We start from the raw sequence: 18,622 nt of genomic DNA on the forward strand, positions 1-18,622 counted from the left end.
GGAATGGCCTGCCCAGGGAAGTGGTTCAGTCACGATCCCTGGAGGTCTTTAAAAGGCGTTTAGATGTAGAACTTCATGATATGGTTTAGTGAAGGTCTTGTTAGGTCAGAGGTTGAACTCGGTGATCTGGGAGGTTTTTTTCCAACCTAGATGATTCTGTGATTCTGTGAGAAATATAGTTTCTGCCCATCTTTCAGAAACTGCACCTGTTACTGCATCAAGTTTATACCTTTTTTCTATTTATCTTCACATCTGTGAGTGGTACCCATATATAAAAGAGATACTGGAACAAAATTCTATAAGAATGGTTTCCTGGCAACTTCCTGAGGCCTTGAGACACTCAGAATCTAAGTGATGCCTTGAACTGAAGTGTCAAAACAGCTGTGGTCAGAACAGTGGGGGAGTAGATGCAATTAGACTGAAAATACTAGAGACACGCTACCTATTTGTAAGCCACAACTCAATTGTTTGAACGATGCTCAAGACAGGAGAAGGCAGGAAAGTATGATCTCCGACTTCATAAAAGATGAGTATCATCATACAACTACACTGCTGTTCTGTTAAAGATCAGCATGACAAACACAGTCTTAGGACTCCACTTTCCTGCCCATGCCAAGATGACAAGTCTGCAATACCAGGGGAGGCAGAAGACTAACAACTTCATCACGTGATGAACTCCATATCAACAAAAAGGTTTCTTTTACATACAGACCCTGTATACTTTTGTGCATCTATACAGCCACAGCATATAGACCTCCTCCACCCACCTATCACCACACCCTCATATATCAACTTTTCCCTAGACATCTGTAGTGGAAGCATTGAAACTTCAATTCAATACAATATAAATATTTTCACAATGGAAGTAGTTAAGTAATGGCATGAGTAGAGAGGCTGATGAACTCCCCCATTGGAGATTTTCAAAATTCAGCAGGATAAGAGCCTAGGCAACCTGATTTAACTTAAAAGCTAGATCTGCTCTGTGCATGAGGTAGGACTAGATGACCCACAGAGGTGCCTTCCAACCTGAAGTTTTCCATGACTTGGTAATCTACCCAGCTCAGCGTGTACATTCTTAAGTTTCTTTTAAACAGCTGCATTATTTTCTTACAGAGCTTGTCTACTTTATTTTGAGACAATTTGGGTGAGATAATCTGGGGAATGCATGCCAGCATCTCTCTTCCATTATGGAAGTTTGGAGAGACTTTTTGAGTACATTTTAATTTTTGCCTAATGGAATTAACTTAAAATCTTATGCCAGAATAAAAGATTCCATTGGTGATCTTACTCCAGAAATATCATTGCAGAACCATTAGTTCTAAAGAACTTCACATACACATTCTTGGAAACATTTTCAGAAGACAGAGTAACACTTGAAAAGCATATGCTCAGTTGATGGCTAAGAGTAGTTAAGTGAACACTTTGGATTTGTTTTGAAATAATAAGTTTTAAAATAGAAAAGTTTTCTCATACGTAGAAAGTCTGGTGAAGGCTATGGCTCTGCATACCACTGTACAATAAACTCCTGACCTCAAGGACAAAGTCCTTAAGCATCACCCAAACAACAAAATAGCAAGTTGTTGAGAAGTTCACATGAAATAACTTACTGTTAATTTCATCTCTCGTAACTGGCAAATCCGACTTGGCTTTACAATCCAGGAGTTCTTCAGAGGTGCTAGGCACCCCATTGCTGCTTCTGTTGTCCAACAGAACGTCCTGCTGGACAGATGAGGAGTCCATGGTAAAAGTGATCCAGATCCAGGGAAGTATTTCTTTTAAGTTTGCTGCCACGTGAACTACCAAGTCCGTTTTCTCTCCATTAGCAAAAACAGCATTGAGATGTTAGGCAGGAGCACAGTTTTTTGAGCTTTTCAGCTGTTGGTGTGCAGCAGGCAGTCGATAATTCCAGGAGATCATGAAAACAGGTTGCAGCCACAGTTGTAATCAGCAAGGAGCTGCATTCTCTATAAACAAACGTATTTAATTTACAAACATTCCTTAGGGCTTTGAAAATACAAGTTAAAAAAGCAAGCAGTACTCATAGGTTATCCACCAGCCCACCAACTTCAACTCAGAACCAGGATAATAACAGAGACAATAACAAAGTATCCAGACTTTATGCATAAGAAGTGATCTATTTAACAACATTTTTATATTTTTTTGTCACTTTAAGTTGCATTAATACACCAGTGTAACAATGCAACAGCATAATATTCAGCAAGACAACTGATTTAAGATCACTGTCCCTTTTAATGGAAATATTTCCTTGGTCTCAGCTTTAATAAACTGGACAGCATTCAGAATAGCACTCTGCTCTGAAAAATCACAGCCTGGACTTTCATAACACATATTTCATCTCAAGGACCTAATGCTATTTAAGTTGCAATTACTTTAGTTAGAACGCAGGAGGGAATTCAGGCCTTTTATTTATTTAACTGACATCATACTGTTTACTTGCCTGCAGAGCAACCAGTACTTATCACTGTACAGAGCCCGAACTACTAATTACAGCGTGCGCTGGCAGTTAGAACAAGGCCCAGGCTGCAGCCCAGTGCTGGCCTTCTACAGTGAGTCAAGAGGAGGATTTCCAAACAAAGCTTTTATAGTGTTTGTAAATCATTCTCTAGGCATTCAGTTTGTACCTAGAGTTATAAACTTTGTCAATTGATACAGTTTGATAGAATCTGTTATAGTCACTTGAGCTGCCTAAATGTTTTTCAAATAGATACTGACAACTGAATTCAGATTATGAGATGTTACAGATTCCTGTTTATTAAAGAAACACCAGAAATCCCCAGTTAAAACCAAAGGGGAGGATATCAGGTCAGAGATATTTTAGTTGCATTTTTACACAGACATTTTGAGCAACATTCCTTCCATACCTCCAGAGAGCCCTTGTGTAACTGCTACTGTACCAAGCTGCCCTGGTGCACTGCCCATCACCAGGATGTCACAGAAACTACCAGAAGTTCAGGGTACACAGGACTAGATCAGTGCCCCTGCCTCCTGGCCCGTACAGGTGAGCCATGGAGCTGCCAGACACCTGAGGCACGTTTCTGAAACAGAGAGCTCCACTGTACAGAAAGAAGAAAACCTCCACTGGAATTTGTTAATGACTTTAAAAGCGTTTCTGTGTCAGAAAGATTACAATGGGCGGTCTGAAAGAACAGCTGTCACATGGCAAACAGACAGCACAGCAAGTGACAAAGAGGAATCACAGACAAAAGGCAAGGACGATTCAGACACTGCTCACACCTCTGCAAATCCAGAGAACATTAGACGGCTTGTTATTCACCCAGAACAGCGCCCTTTCCTTGCTACAACAGCACTCACTATGAGGGGATTTAAAAGCACCATTTTACAATCAGGGTCTCCTATGCGACCCATCCCCAGATATTACCAGATGAATGCATTTCGGCTTCAAAGCCCTTCGGTATCCCCACCTTATCACCCCCACGGACACGCAGAGCCCGCGGCAGCCCAGCCGTGCCCTCAGAGGACCGGAGCGGCACCGAAGCAGCCCTCCTGGCCGCTCGGAAGGGCAGCGGGGCCCGGCTCCAGGCAGGCAGGGACAGACACCCGGAGGCCCTACACCCGCGCAGCCGGGCCCGGCGACTCCCGCTCCCCTCAGGCCTCAGGGCGGGCAGCGCGGAGCCGCCTCTCCCGGCCTCCCCACCCCCGCGGCGGGCACCGCGCCTCAGCCGCCCCCCTTCTCCCACCTCCCGGCCGAGCCCCCCGCAGACCTGGGGCCGCCCAGCCCGGCTCTGCCCGAGACGTGGCGCTGCCTCCGCCGGGAAGGGGAGGGCGCGGCGGTGCAACGGGCTTCTCCCTCCCCGCCGCCCGCCCGGCCAGGACCCGCCGCCGCCTCCACAGCCTCCACAGGCGCTGTGCCCGCCCCGCCGCCGCCGTCTCCCACACAGCCAGGCCCCTCGGCGGGGAGCCGCGGCCGCCGGGGGCAGCCGGGCAGGCGGCCGACGCCGGCTGGGTGGCTGGAAAGGAGGCGGCTTTTCCTGACGGACCCTTCCGGCAGCAGAGGGAGGGGCAGAGGCTTCCTCAGCCGGGCCGGGCCTCCGCTCAAACCGGGGGAGGGCCAGCCTGCGGCGGGGGCAAGACTTCCTTGCTCCCTCACCTGCTTCGCCCTCGGAAATTAATTGTGTGCCGAAAAGCGACGCACCCGTTGCAGCCTCTCTTGTCCCTCCCCTCCGCGCTTGCTTCCCAGACGCCGCGGCCTGGAGAGGTTTCGAAACGCCTCGGTCTGTGCCCGGTGGGAGCTGCCCGCGCCCGCAGCGGGTTTCGGAGCCTCGGGCGGTTTTGTGCCTGAGGACGAGGCACCAGAGGTGTCCCCAAGATCGCTGCCGAGCCTTTGAACGCGGTGGGAACCGGCAGGATGCCGCCGGCAGATGGCTCCGAGCCTCTGCTTCCAGCCAGCCCTCTGTCATTGCCCGCCCCAGGCACACGGTGCTGGTGCTTGCTCGGTGCTCAGCTCCTGGGTTTGACTTTTTTTTCACCCCCCTCCCTTTTTTTTCCTCTCTTTATTTTTTCACATATACAGAATTTAAAGAAAACAACTGCCCCAAGCCTACACTGCTATGGGCATTGCTTTGCCTTTTGCGTCCTCCAGCGGCCGGTCTCCTCTGTATGCTGTTTTGCTGGAACACATTTCATTTATCTCTGTAAAATTAGTTTGCTCATTCTACTGATCTTGAAGGAAGGGGTGACTAATTTCCACCAATTTCAACCCATTTCCTACTATGATATTAACAGAGGCACCTTTGCCAACAATCCTTCAGTGTGCTCATATTTAACTTCACACGCTAGGCATCCTGATCTCACCTGTCTCATTCAAGTTCCTGCAGAAGTGTTAGCATTTACTGGATTAGAGTCTGGGGAATTCAATAAAATGTCCTGCTTGTATCGTGTTTGCAGCATTCCTGATGAGCTTTACCTCATAAATCAACCCTTAAAGGCTTTAGCATCTTTCTGACATTGGGCATCTCAGAAATCCAGTGGGTAACAAGAACTGTCACATCACAGTGGTATTTCACAGAACTCTTTCCTTTTGCACTTGGTTTTGTGGGCTTTACTTTTCAACTTTTTTTTTTTTTTTTTTTTTTTTTCATTGATATAAGTAGCTTATGTCTTTATATTGAGGTTGGTGGAGAGTTTATTGGTTGGGTAGATTTTACTCCTGCCATTGCTAGAGCCTCTGTATGGACTAAAATGTCAATAAATGTGGCTGGAAAAACAGACATTCTAAAATTTCCCATCATTGCCCCTTTTCTCTGAACCTTTTAATTTTCATTATGAAAATGCCTTCCAACATCATATTATCCACCTAAATAAAATTGCTGTGTAAACATACACAGTCAGCTTTTCCAGATATTATAATCCTCTTTGCTTTTATTAACCTGCCCAAATTATCCTAAATATGAACAAGAACACACTGAGCTGTTTCTCTAGGAAGATGAGAGGCTGTCTGACTTGTAGAAGTCAGGAAGATAGTTAAACCAACACTATCAGCGAGTCTAAATTGTTTAAAGAACTCAGTTACAAACCTGTTAACCAGGCTCCTGACACATTGCTAATGGCAGTAACTGGGTGTTTTCCTGTAAGCATTATGCAGAGGTAGCCCCCAAGGCAAGATTTGGAAGAGAACATTACTTCACAAATGAATTCAGGAAGAGGGTTATTTGCAAGTGGAAAAGCAGGTAAGCATGGATCCAAGTGATGCTGGCAAGTGAGATGGCCAAACATACAGACTAGATGAGCATGATCAAGAAGGGTTGTGTAGCATGCACATCAGCATAATGTTCTTAGAGAATTTATTGAATGAAATGAATGAATTTACTGAATGTGCCTTTTGCTGTTCACTAATTCACAGTCTCAGTAACAGAGCTACACAAATATCACAAAATATACACAATATACACAAATGTATATCACAGAATCACAGAATCGTCTAGGTTGGAAGAGACCTCCAAGATCACCGAGTCCAACCTCTGACCTAACACTAACAAGTCCTCCACTAAACCATATCACCGAGCTCTACATCTAAACGCCTTTTAAAGACCTCCAGGGATGGTGACTCAACCACTTTCCTGGGCAGCCTATCCCAATGCCTAACAGCCTTTTCAGTAAAGAAGTTCTTCCTAATATCCAACCTAAACCTCCCCTGGTGCAATTTTAGCCCATTCCCCCTCGTCCTGTCACCAGGCACATGGGAGAATAGACCAACCCCCACCTCACTACAGCCTCCTTTAAGGTACCTGTAGAGAGCAATGAGGTCACCCCTGAGCCTCCTCTTCTCCAGACTGTCAGTATATTTGGATATACTTTCTTTATGTTTTTTCTAAGGCAGTTATTCTGCCTTCACCAAGTACACTTCCACATAAGATGCCAAGGACGGTATGGTGAAGAAGACTAGAATGTCTAATCCTCATTCAATCTTTTGCTGTCTGTATTGTAAGAATATAAAAAGCAGGATTTTGCCTCCCGCACAGAACTCAAATTAAGAATTAATGAGACACTAATGTAGCTTTTCAGTTTGAATATTTGTCTTCATTTGCTTCTTTATTTTCATGCCATCTATGACAATATATTGCTTGGGCAAATCTCCAAAGTACCTCTAATTTTACTTAGTAGTCTTCTACATGGCACCAAGCCCCCCAGCTACAGAAATAACCACTAGTTCAGAGGCTGCCACCCAAGAATGACACAAAGCTGCAACAGGCTTAAACAGGCTGTCTGAAGGAGGAAGGGGATCCTTCACACTGAAAGATACCTATCATCAATAAGTTTTAACATGACAGTGAGGTGTCATGGTAGTTGCTTAAAACGTTGGGAAAATCATCATGAGGCCTTGAAGTGCAGAGATTCCTGTAAACTTGCAGGAGATGTGTTTGTGTGCACTGCAGTCTCTGTCTCCAGCAGAGAAACAGCCAATGGCATTTCCCAAAGTCTACAGAAATTCCTCTCTCTTCTGTTCTCCAGACACAGAACTCAAAAGGTAGAGCACTGGTCCTTTAACCGCAGCCAGCGCAGCATTCCTCTGCCCTGCAGCACGGCTGCCTGCGAAGCTGTCCTGCCGCCTTCTCTCCAAGCAGGCTCTCTCAGACCTTAATAGGAATTGTCTTATTTGGGAACCCACAGGGCCTTGCCCCTAAATGGGGAAGGCTGATTTATTCATCCTTGCTCTGACAAAAAAAAAAAAAAAAAAAAAAAAAAAAGTGTTTAATGCCAAATTAATGATTAATAGGTAAAGACAGACCATTTGCAGAGTTACCTATCCATCAGGGTATTTTAGTAGCTCACTGCAATAACCTCAGCTGAAAACATCTTTCCTCTCACTGTCCCCCTTTCCTTTCTGATGCCTTAAAGGACTGGTCAAGCAAAGACCACCAGTTCTGTTAAATCCACAAAGAGCTGCAGAATTTGACCCTATTTGTCATAACCGTAGAGAAAGTAAACATTCTTGAGGAAAGGCTGCAGCTTCTAAAATATGAATTTTCTGTGTGTGGATGTGTCAGAACGGCACTAGCCAAAGAGGTGGGAGAGAAAGGCTCCGTACTCTGCAGGAGCAGTGGGTGGCACTCTTTGCACAGCACAAAACCCGTGTGTGGAGCTTTCCAGTTCCAGTTATTACAGCTACAAAATTTTTTTTTTTTTTTTTTTTCTAAATAATTCCTTAGCAGAGATCTTGTTCTCTAACCACTGACAGCACCATGTTCCAATTCCCTCTGCTTATTGCATACTTTTCTGCTTACAACTTTCTATTATTTGGTGTCACTCAGTCTGCAAAAACTTCATTAAAAAAGAAACCTGTGCTAACCACATATAAATAGCTCCATTACTGGCAGACTGCAATCAGGCTCAGGCGTCCAGCTCTTCTCTCCCAGCAACTCACAAAAAAAAAAAAAAAAAAAAAAAAAAAAAAAGATTTTGTATTAAATACAGTCTGGAACTAGCACTTGGGTCTTGAGAAATGGGCTTTATTAAAGACTGCCTTAATATTTTATTTTTAGATTTCATGTACTTATATGTTTTATTTATACACGTGAAATGTTTATACAGCATCCTGCCCCAACAATTTTCAGCATGCCTGTTTTAGAAGGGATAAGTATTTAAAGTGTTACTTTCCTGACTCATTTCTATAAACAGGGGAGACACTCACATGTAACGGTGGTGTGTCTGATTTAACAACAGAACTCAGAAGGGATTTAATCAACCTCTACTCTACATAAAAGAAGCCTGGGAAAGTATAAAAAGCAGCGTTGTATAACAGAAGGTTTGCAGATGAGAATTCTTGCGTACAGAAAATAAACTAAGATTTAAGGCCTTGTTACTGAGAGTGTCTTGCCAATGCCCTCCTCCTGTTTAAAGCTGGATTCAGTTTGGTCACACCAGCTGTTTTGAAAAACAGAAACTGCTAAGAACTGCATTAATTTCTGTGGGACATTCCACTATAGTGTCCCTGGGTGAGCAGGGTTAGTTTTGGTATCAGGATGCCTCACATACTTAAGGAAATGAATTCAGAAAGTTCTCTTTCCATGTATCAGAGTGTGTTGTGTGTGTGTGTAGGGATGGGATGGAAATTACTGGTTTTTAGTGGTTTTAAGCTTAGCTTTCCCACAATAAATGATTTTTGCTGTCAGCCTGCAAACAGTGAGGTTGTTTTTTTTTTTTTTTTTTTCCTCTCCTGCAAATGACTTTCCCAGCCTGCGGCTACTTGTTAAGAAAGTGTTGCCATTGCATGTAGAAATCCTAAGGACTAACTTCAATAACTTCGTAAATATCACTGTTCCAAATGTAGTGCTTGCTTCAGCAACCCAGGAGCCCCCAAAATGCCACAGTACAGTACATGGGCTAGTCCTTGGGAGGACTCACTAAAGGAGAAAGGAAGCCTTGAATTTTTCAACAGGTGGCTCAATGCAGGGAGCAGGACACTTACTTTCCTAAAAACATCTCAATGAGTGTGGGAGAAACTTGATCTTGCCTGTTTGAGGATGTGCAGAGTTGCACCTGCATCTCTTCTTCCACAGCCCAGTGGGAATGGGTACAACTCACATCTAGGCTGTGTAGCAACTATGTGCTCCGCCTGCGTGCTTCGCCTCATGGCTGATACCTTCAGCAGGTAATTAGACATCTTTTGGTCCTATTCTTGTGTGCTGCCTGGTGTGGAAAGTTGTCCATGCCCATGCAGAGTCCCACTGCCTGCTTACAAAGGGAGCTGACAGATATAGAACATAATTTTCACAAAAACTGTGGTTTGAAAGGGTCACCAATCTGAGCTGAAAATACTTTTAAGCAGACTGCTATATGTTTGGTCCTGAATTCTGGGTGTTAAGTCATTGCTAAGCCATAGTGACGGAGTGTTGTGCAGGCAGGTCTTGCTAGCAAAGGGATGCCGAGATAAGAGAGCACAGACATACTAACAGAAACTCCTAGGCCAAGAACAGAGTAAACACAAACACAAGAAATCAGCATACACTTGTGTCTATGCTACTCTTCAAGGTCTACAGCTTGGAACAGCAGCATAGCCCACACAGCAGCTTATTTGCCTCAGAAGGATTACGGGTGCCTGCACTCAGATGACCCCTGGAAAAGAATCCAAATAACAGGGATGTAAGATCCTTAAAAAGAGAGCTGCATTGCTAGACTTGAACGTGCTCCCTTTCTTTCATTTATGTATTTTCTATATTATTTTTCCAGCCCTGTCCAAATGACAAAAAAATCACTTTTTGAATACCCTTTTCTGCCAGCTAGTCCTTGACTTATGTCCTCAACAACTGTGCATTAACAGAAGGAAACAGCAGATGGAATCTCTGTATTTACTTCTGTCACACTGAGCCTCCTGTGGAAAAAAAAAAAAAAAAAAAAAAAAAAAAAAAAAAAAAAAAGTAGATTTCTTGTTTCAGGGATTTTTGAAAGCTTAACATGCATTTGTGGTGACATTGCCCTGAGATTTAACTGTGAGTGTTAAGAAAAGCAATGCGCCACAGTGCTGTGCTACAGAGACCAGACTGCCCTTCAGGCAGAAGTGTTCTGCTAGAAAAAATCCCTTTGCTCTCTACACCCCCCTCTCCTGCCAGAGATGCCAAGTGTCCTGGGCTCTGTGTTTATTCAGAATAGACATAATGTAGATACATCTGCTTTTTCAGTTGACAGGTAACTCAAAGAAATATTACATAGGAGAAGCAAAATGTAAATCTGAACATGAGCAATCACAGTAAACAACTGACAAGGTCATAGCCTGGGAACACCATTTACACAAAATTTGCCCTGAAAAGAAAACAGTGAAATAAGAACTGACCACAGAAAGAATTATTTGCATCTTCTGCCTTCAGTGCAAGGAGGATAAACAACCCAATTTAGCTACCAAGATATTGTTATGTGCTCTTCCACTGAAGGGGTATGTCTACCCTAGCAAATACAGCATGGTCCAGGAGGGGAGCGAGCAGACAGAGCAGTCAGAGTCCTGTCCCCGATTCCTTATGAGCCTTGGGCTAATCATGTCATTATTTTCTCCAGGTGTCCCCAGTTTGTACAATAAGTGATAGCAGGCAGCTTCAGCTCAGACACACTGTAAGGATTATGTGGGAATCTATCTCACCTCTTTGGAAGTTGAGCATTATTTTTTTAACAGAAACGGCGTCAGACCTGTGGCGAGTAGCCCAGGATTCCAGATGAGTTCAGTGTCAGCACGCAGTCAGTGCAAGACTGCTGCCTCAGTGCCTGAGCACAGCCTCTCACGCTTTCACTAAAAAGTATAAATTCAAGACATTACTTCCAATTTACATGATGAAGAGAACAATACAGAAAGTCAAATACAAAGTACATCCATGTATTTATGACAAAAATCCCTTGGTTTTCTCAGGTATCAGTCCTCCAACTTCATGCTCACTACACGCACCTGCTTGGACCCCAACCAAAGGTGTTATCTGGGGATTTTCCACTGATGACACTGTCCTCTGAAAGCCATCCTCTGAAAGCCTTCCCTGCCTTTTGGGAAGGAAGAATTCAGGACTTACCATGACAGTGCCCTTTGTTTAATAGGGCCAGCATGGGAATTTTCTGGGGAAGGCATGACAAATCCTGCCATGACCTGGGCTGGCAGTGTCCCCGCACACGCCAGGCAGCTGGATCCCCTGAGGGCTCCATGTACTGCTTACCAGGGAGTGTCTGTGTCACCAAGCCACAAAAAAAAAGCAGCTCCAAGTGTAAAACCGCAGTCTTTTGACCAAAACTTTTACATTTAAAATAAACTGTTGCAACTCCTTCTACAGAGCACAGGAATTAACTGAAGCTAGCAAAGTGTGCTCGCTGCCACCTGCAAGGACAGAAGACTTTTTGGTTGCTGGGGCTGTAGGGCTGGCTGATGCTCACTGCAGCGTGTCTGTTACTGGAAAGGGTACAGGAGAGGTTCCGACCTGGAAAACCACAAAATACCACGGAAACGAGGAGCTTCCCCTGCCCTGCCATCATCTCCAGAAAGGCTGTGGGGCTCCTTAGGGTGCCTGGTCGCGATCCTTCCCTTTCCTGCTTGGAAAGGAATTTTCCCTCCTTGGAAAGGGCCTTTCTCCCGTCTCGCTTTCCCCTGATCATTCCAGCCCGTGTTCCGGGGGCCGGCGGGGCGCACCTTGCCCCTCATCTCCAACCCCGGCGGCGGGAGGCACTTTTCCCCAGGAGGCCGCTGGGGGAGGCTGCCCGCATGGGCCGGGCCGCCTCCAGCCCCGGCCGTTTCCACCCCCGGCGAGGACAAAAAGCGCCGGGCACCCCCCCGGGGAGTGGGGGGCTCGCAGCGGCCACCCCCGCTCCCTGCCCGGCCCCGCGCCGCGGGTGCCCCCCGGGGGAGGGCAGGGGCCGGGATCGGCCGGGGGAGGGGGCGAGGGGCGGGGAGGCCGTGGGAGGGAGGGGGTCGCTGTCAGAGGAGCCCGCCCGGGGCACGGCACGGCTCAGCACGGCACGGCTCGGGGCACGGCTCCGCAAAGCCCGGCACGGCTCAGCACGACTCGGCACGGCACGGCACGGCACGGCTCGGCTCGGCTCCCCACACCATGGTCCGGAGCTTCCCCGGTGCGGGGCTGGTCCTGGCAGCGGCCGCGGCGCTGTGCCTCGGCGGGGCGGGAGGCAAGGTAAAGCCCCGCGGCCCCCCGGAGGGACGGGGGACGGGGGGGGTGCCCCGGGGAGCGGGCTCCGGCGGGCCGGGGGGATGCAGCGGCGGTCCCGGGCCGAGGGGATGCGGAGCGGTGCCCCCCGGTCACTGCCCAGCCGGCGGCGGGGGTCGGCAGCGCCTCTCGAAGCTCGCCCCCAGTCCAAAGGGCAGCGGGAGACACGGCCCGTGTCTGGGTTGCCCTCTCTACTTCGGGACGGCAAAGCATTGCCAGAATCTATTCAAGCTCCGCGGTAGCCGGTGTAACGGCATTTCCAGCAGAAATGGGAGCACTCCCCCAAAAAGCATCCATAAGGAACGGTAGCCTGGCATAAGGGAGCCAACCTAACCGCCTTGTGCCCTGTCCCTGTCCCTGTGTGCTCCAGGCTTGTGCACCTCGTCTGTAGCAGGGCTAGCAGGTGAACCATGTGCCTGGCGGCTCTCAGGACAGGGACCTTGGCATAGCTGGGAGCCACGAGGTGAGCCCCTGGGGGAGCAGAGAGGTGGTGGAAAAGGGAGACTTGGAAGCAAGGAGCACCCCGTAACTTGGAGCAGCTGCAGAGCAAACCGTGGCTCTGGGCTTTGAGAGGGGTGAGCAGTCCTGGTCCCGCTGTGGGGACTTTTCCTGTGGACTCTGATAGGAGCAGGATTTGACACCTCTGGTAGGGATTCTTAGATCTACAAAGGATGAGCCACTATGCTATAAAAAAGTATTCCATGAATGTACGTCTTTCGTTACATATAAATAAATGAGTGTGTGGGGGGGGTTGCTTTCCCTGTGGAAAACAGCATTGTAATTCAGCCTGATACACCAACTCCCTGCCACAGCACATATGAATGCAGCAACGACTTTGTGGTTGAAACGAAGATGTTTTATCTCACTCTGGTATCCTAGGAAGATAGCTACATCGAGAACTTCTTAATTAAGCCACATTTTTGGCACTGAACTACTAAGTATTAACTTCATGAAGGTGCATACAAATCTATTGAATTGTATGGTTGTGGATTTTTGTCTTTTGTCTCTCTTTTAACTCAGAATTGCATCATGTAATCTATAGGCTTACTCTCTCCTCTTGGGTTTGTTACTGGAGATGAATAACTCCCTCATCCTGCTGCGTACTTAAAGTACATAACTTGATTGCTGCCCAAAGTTATTACATCCTTCCTGTGCTAGTTTTGTTCTAATTCTGCCTGTGCAGTCATGAGGCAAAACAAGTATTAGCTGTGTCGTGTGCCTTCGGGTGTGAGTTGTAATAGTGGGACATTGAATGTGTCAACAAGCTCTATTAATTTTGCTTGATTTTTTTTTTTCCTTTCTCCTTCTGTTTCCTAGTCAGCTTCTGTTGCTTTTTAGTTCTGAAATCAGAACTGTTTGATTTCCCATCAGACAATATCTGAACTAGTTACGTATTGACCACTGATACTATAGAAAAGAAACTGCCTCCTTAATGAAGCAGCAGCAGCCTCCCACTTACTTTCCCAGACATGACTTCTTGTCATGTCAATTATTCTTTTGATCACATGTTGCACAGTCTCTAAACATGAAGGGCAATTTCTTTTGCAGAATGAAACTTAGGCTCTTTCTATTGCTTATCTTCCTAAATGTGACATTGAAATCTGTGCATTAGACACACGTGTACATCTCTTGCTCCCTCTTTTTGTTATTTTTTTGATTAAGTTGCACTTGCTCTCCACTTGTCAAGGACTGCACTATGCTGTGTAGGCTTCATTATTTTTATTTCTTTTGGCTACATTCTGACAGTGTTGCTACACTAGGAGAAAATCCCATTCTAAACTGATGGTTCGAATCTAGTTCAATTTAGCAGTTGAAAAAAGGTATTCAAAGTTTTATGAGAAATGAATTATCTTCTGGCATAGAGTTAGCAGTACTAAATAAATAAATAAATAAATAAATAAATAAAACAGAAAATCCCTTGGAAAGAGTGAAGTCTGCATGATGTATGGGAGACTGAACTGGTCTTTTCATCCAGGAAGGTGGTCTCTGCCAGCCAGAGTTGAGGAACCTGGGGATGCTGTTGGGTAGCATGGATGTTTGAAACAGGTTTTGTAGCAAAATAGAGCTCTCTCTGGAACCCTTTACTAAGGACTACAGCAACATTAAAATAGGAGTTAGATCAAATGAAAGAAAATTTGAAGATAAGGTGTATGATGTTTCCTCCTGTGTGTCTGTATCAGATGGAACAAGATGTGCAGATAAGTGGCTTGTTTATCCTGAAGGAAGAATGTAAGCCTGATGAAAGAATAACATCGTCAAAATTCCAGGTCTCTGTACGTCCATAAAATATTATCTGTTTAATCAAATCCCTATGGAGGAGGTTTCTGTGCCAGTGCCATCTTTCACCTAGTATTCTTCTGTTCACTTGCTGGGTTAAAAAAATATCAAGCCTTTCTTTTTTCTGTTAGGAAATCTTCAGTGATACTGACCTTTTAGTGAAAGTCTTGCTCCCAGTGAAGACCATGGCAAAATTCCTCCTGGTTTCAGAGGGAGCAGGATCCTTCCCAAGATCAGTGAAGGATTAAAAAAAAATAATCAACTACTAAAATATGCACCTCAATTAGCAAAGAATGTGGCCTGATTAGTAAAGTGTATGAAATTTCATCTATTAAATTCTACGGCCCCGATCAACAAAGCATGCTGCACAATTGGCAATGTATCCAGAATCTCAACTACTGTACTAGTCTCCTGCCAGATCAACCAAGCATGCAGCTGAATCAGTAAATTATGCAACTGGAGCAGCAAAATATGCACTTCTGATTGGGGAGGGAAGGACATGGAAATTCTCAAATGTTTAAAATTGACACGCAATTGGTCTGAGCATGTTACTGGTCCATGTCTGCCTTAAGAAAAGTGGAGGCAAAATAGATAAACTTTATGAAGTCTCTCCAAACAATTGAAAAGTACATCCCTCCGACAGCTCAGTGCCTGACAGCAGCAGCCCAGTTCTTTAACAGATGTGCTACACATCTGCTTTCAATCCCAGCTGCCAGGTGTGGAGGTTATTTTAGTTACACTTTAATGGGATATTTAGGTCCAGGTCGCTATAAAGCACTGTATATGCACACAAGACTGTCTTTCTGTCCCAACAACCTAAGCCAGTCAAGACAAATAAGGCACCTTCAAAGAACCTGAAAGTTTTGCTGGCAAGAAGCTCAGTGTCTATTAATCTCTTCACTGTTTGTGAAAGTACTTTTTGCTTCAGAAGAAGAAAAATGATAGGTCTTTCCTATTTTCTTTAGATCTTGATTAATTGCTGTAGCTGCTTCCTATTGTGTTTACAATATACCTTGGCAGATATGTACTGTGCAAAGAACTTGGATGTTTGGCCAGTTTGGAGAGTAGCTATATTCTTATATCTTGAAGCAGTAGCATTGTTTCTCCCTAACTTATGCCTCTGTGCTTAAAAATTAAAATCCAGCCAGTACCTTGTTCTGATCTTCAGAAGATGCCTTTGCTTTGAATTATTATTTTTGTTTTATACAGAAGAGCTGTGGGGCATCCTATTTTAATAAAGATATGGTTTCAGAATTTCTATAAACAGCTTTTTTCTCTCTCTCTCTCTTTTTTTTTTTTTTTTTAAATGTCTGGAAGTAAACTGTGTTATACTACCTGTACTCAAGGAAGACACGAGAATTGTTTTATTTTATTGCACTGTTCATTTTAATACACAGAAGTCTGAAACACTATTTGAGTCTAAGAAATATCTGTTTTCTTTCTTTTTCTTTCTTTCTTTTTCTTTTTGTCTTTATTTCTTTCTATTAATTGGTACATAAAACTGGCTTGCATTGAACTTATTTACCATATTTCTGACTCATTTCCAGGTCAGTTCAGTGAATGATCCTATTTAGTTCTTTTTCCTGTTTAAAATATTTCCTACTGAGTCCAGAGCAATGCCCTTAAAACATAATTGATTTGGGTCATTGAACCTTTATTTTTCATGCATGTTAGTTTGCATCCCGCCACTGGTCTGACTGGTATTTCAATTAGAAAAATGCAGGCGGATTTCTCCTAGAGGCTAAAGTTCACATGGAGTCTCTGGCAAAATAAGATTCTGGAGTATGTATCCCTGGAACTGGGCAATCATTTGTAACTTTTTTTTTTTTTAACTAAATTCTCTGCCTGGCCAGAATGTCGTAAATCTGGCTCTCTTGTTAACTTCACACTAAGCAGCAATAATGTCCACAGTGTTTCAATCCTGATAATTCTAATTACTGAAGTACTGGAGAAGCTGAAAGCTGAGAAGATAGATGAGGCTGGCCTCGAGTCCTGCACAGCACACGGGACTCTCTCTTTGTAGAGCTGAACCATAGTTCTCCTGTTTGCCAAAGCCAGAAATGGAAGCAGCAGCCAAGGTAAGAGAAGGAAGCCAGTGGCAGCAGCTTGCTGGAATGATGTGGGTAATATTTATGCTGAAGGAGGTTAAAGTGTTCTGTACCACTAGAGATGCCAGCCATCTCCTAGATGAAAACACTGAAATCATTTTTGTTCCTTTAACATCTAAGTAGCTTGAAGCAAACAATCCTGTTGCACTGGTTTAAAAAGACCCAGCAAACAAACTTTCCTGTAGTAACCAGCAAACAATTACTCTCCCCCTTCATTTGTTTCTCTGCATGACAGACCAGAAATGGTGGTAAAGTGTTCCTCTGTCTGTCTCTTTCTTCCTGCCTCCCCTTCTTCTTAAAAGAATGCGTGGCATGTTTGGTACTAGAGAGTGACTACACAGCAGTATGTAGCTAGCTAGACTAAGGCTGGTGTAGCAGCTCTTCCCTTTCCATGCTATTACTATTACTACAAGGTCAGTCTATGCACAGATATCTCAGGTCTATCTATATTAAATTATCAATATCCAGCTTGATGGTTAGATATAGATGACAACACCAGCCAAGTTTTAAGGTATTTTAGGCCCTTCCTTGAGTATGAGAATTACTAAACGTAAAAACTAATCCTCTTCTACTTGTACTTCCATGGCAGGAAGACAGTGGAGTCGGGACAGGGTCTTGCATTAATATGTAGCATGATCGTACAGCAGTTGAGAAGAGCCTTGCTGGCAGCCTTAGTCCTTGGACTCAATCTAAGAATGGTATAATTCCTCTTAACAAGCCCTCAGCAGAAAATGGCCTTAGGCTTCACTTCAGATAGTCTTGCTCCTGATCGGGAAAAAGAGGTCCCAGTTTTGAGATGAGAAAAGGCTGATTTACCTTTATTTCCTTTCTAGAATTCTTGGGGCCCTACTGAAAGCCACAGAAGTCATCTGGACTTCAGGAGCATTTAAATCAGGCCATGAGTACTGCTGATTTGGATTAGTAATGATGTACATTGAGGACAACATCTGTATTTGGGTTTGGGTGGAGTACTTTCATGGTAGAAGAGTTGGTAATATTTTTACAGCACCTTTCATCAGAGGATTTCAGAGTTTCACAAATATCTAATTACAGAAACTATTAAATTAGATGAAATCCTTGGTCCTGGGGGAGTACAGGCAGCACCATTATACTTCAGTATAAAGCAGGGGTGGGTGGTGTTCAAAGTGGCAAAACAAAAGCAAATTTGCCACATACAAGCCATAACCTGCTGTGCTATCTCATTTTCATCCACTATTCTATTCTTCTAATTTCTTTACATTAGCAGCCAGGTTGCAACATCAAACCACCTAAACAAAATGGGCTGGCGCAAGCCTCCATTCAGAACTACTGTCAGGTCTGAGGAGGGACTTTTGGATCACTGATCTCTTACTGATCTATTCCATAGTGATCGTGTTTCATTATTGTGTTAAGTAATCTCAGGACTATTAACAAGGGCCAGGTACCAAGGATGTCAGTAAGAAAAGATTCATGAATACAGGAGATCTGGGATGAAATGCCTCTGAAATCCCAACCTAATCCAAATCCCATCCCAGAGAGATGATTGTTCAGCCTTTCCAAAGTGGGTGTGCCTGCTGGAGATCCAATCCACTCATTCTGCCTAAATCCAGCCCTCTCCTGGTCTTGGTTAGTAAGTATTCTCCTGTTTTGAGTGACTAGGATTTTTTTTTTGTTTGTTTGTTTTTTCTTCTTCTACATTTTACTTAAAATATGGAGCCTATACTGTTAGACCTGAGGCCTGAAGCCCAGGCTGCCCATCCACTTGTCTTCCTGCCTGTATTATAGATCTGCATGGGTGGGCAGTACAGGTGAATCATAGACTTCACTATTTGAAACAAGGGCCCCAAGGAGTTTCTCATCAAGACTAACTTTAAATGCGACCTTAGTAGGCTGAACACTTTGATTTGCCTCTAAAAACAACAGTAACTTATTCCAGGCTTCCTGGTTGAAACTTGAATGGGGAAGAAGAAAGGATGTCTGCAAAGCAGATTTATTTGGAAAAATAAACTGCTCACTGGTTGAGACCCTGTAACAACAAACCCAGTGCTTAGGTTTTCCTCTGGCTGCAGTATCTGTTGTACTTTTTTGCTGTTC

At 44.5% G+C, this 18,622-nt stretch overlaps 2 protein-coding genes across 12 annotated transcripts in view; one reads left to right on the forward strand and one right to left on the reverse strand.

Moving 5' to 3' along the window:
• GOLGA3 (golgin A3) overlaps positions 1-4,151 on the reverse strand; it is a 28,842-nt gene extending 24,691 nt beyond the window's left edge. For 4 of the 8 annotated variants that reach the window (XR_004754862.1, XR_004754861.1, XR_004754860.1 and 1 more), the window contains exons 1-2: positions 3,744-3,977; positions 1,608-1,964 (exon numbers count right to left, since the gene is read on the reverse strand). Coding sequence is in view for 5 of the 8 variants with exons in the window: in XM_035340925.1 (XP_035196816.1) it covers positions 1,608-1,740 (133 nt within the window). In the remaining 3 variants the exon portion in view is untranslated. Of the gene's footprint in view, positions 1-1,607; positions 1,965-3,255; positions 3,333-3,719; positions 3,978-4,129 lie in introns of those variants that run through there. The other 4 variants (XM_035340927.1, XM_035340928.1, XM_035340926.1 and 1 more) reach the window with 4 other exon arrangements.
• A 7,750-nt stretch (positions 4,152-11,901) lies between these two features.
• LOC118174765 overlaps positions 11,902-18,622 on the forward strand; it is a 32,694-nt gene continuing 25,973 nt past the window's right edge. The window contains exon 1 of one of the 4 annotated variants that reach the window (XM_035340374.1): positions 11,902-12,131. In XM_035340374.1, coding sequence (XP_035196265.1) covers positions 12,054-12,131 — 78 coding nt within the window. In that variant the 5' untranslated portion in view covers positions 11,902-12,053. Of the gene's footprint in view, positions 12,132-12,451; positions 12,628-18,622 lie in introns of those variants that run through there. The other 3 variants (XM_035340373.1, XM_035340375.1, XM_035340376.1) reach the window with 3 other exon arrangements.

Source organism: Oxyura jamaicensis, chromosome 15 (genome assembly GCF_011077185.1).
Source record: "Oxyura jamaicensis isolate SHBP4307 breed ruddy duck chromosome 15, BPBGC_Ojam_1.0, whole genome shotgun sequence".
Classification (NCBI taxonomy): Eukaryota; Metazoa; Chordata; class Aves; order Anseriformes; family Anatidae; genus Oxyura; species Oxyura jamaicensis.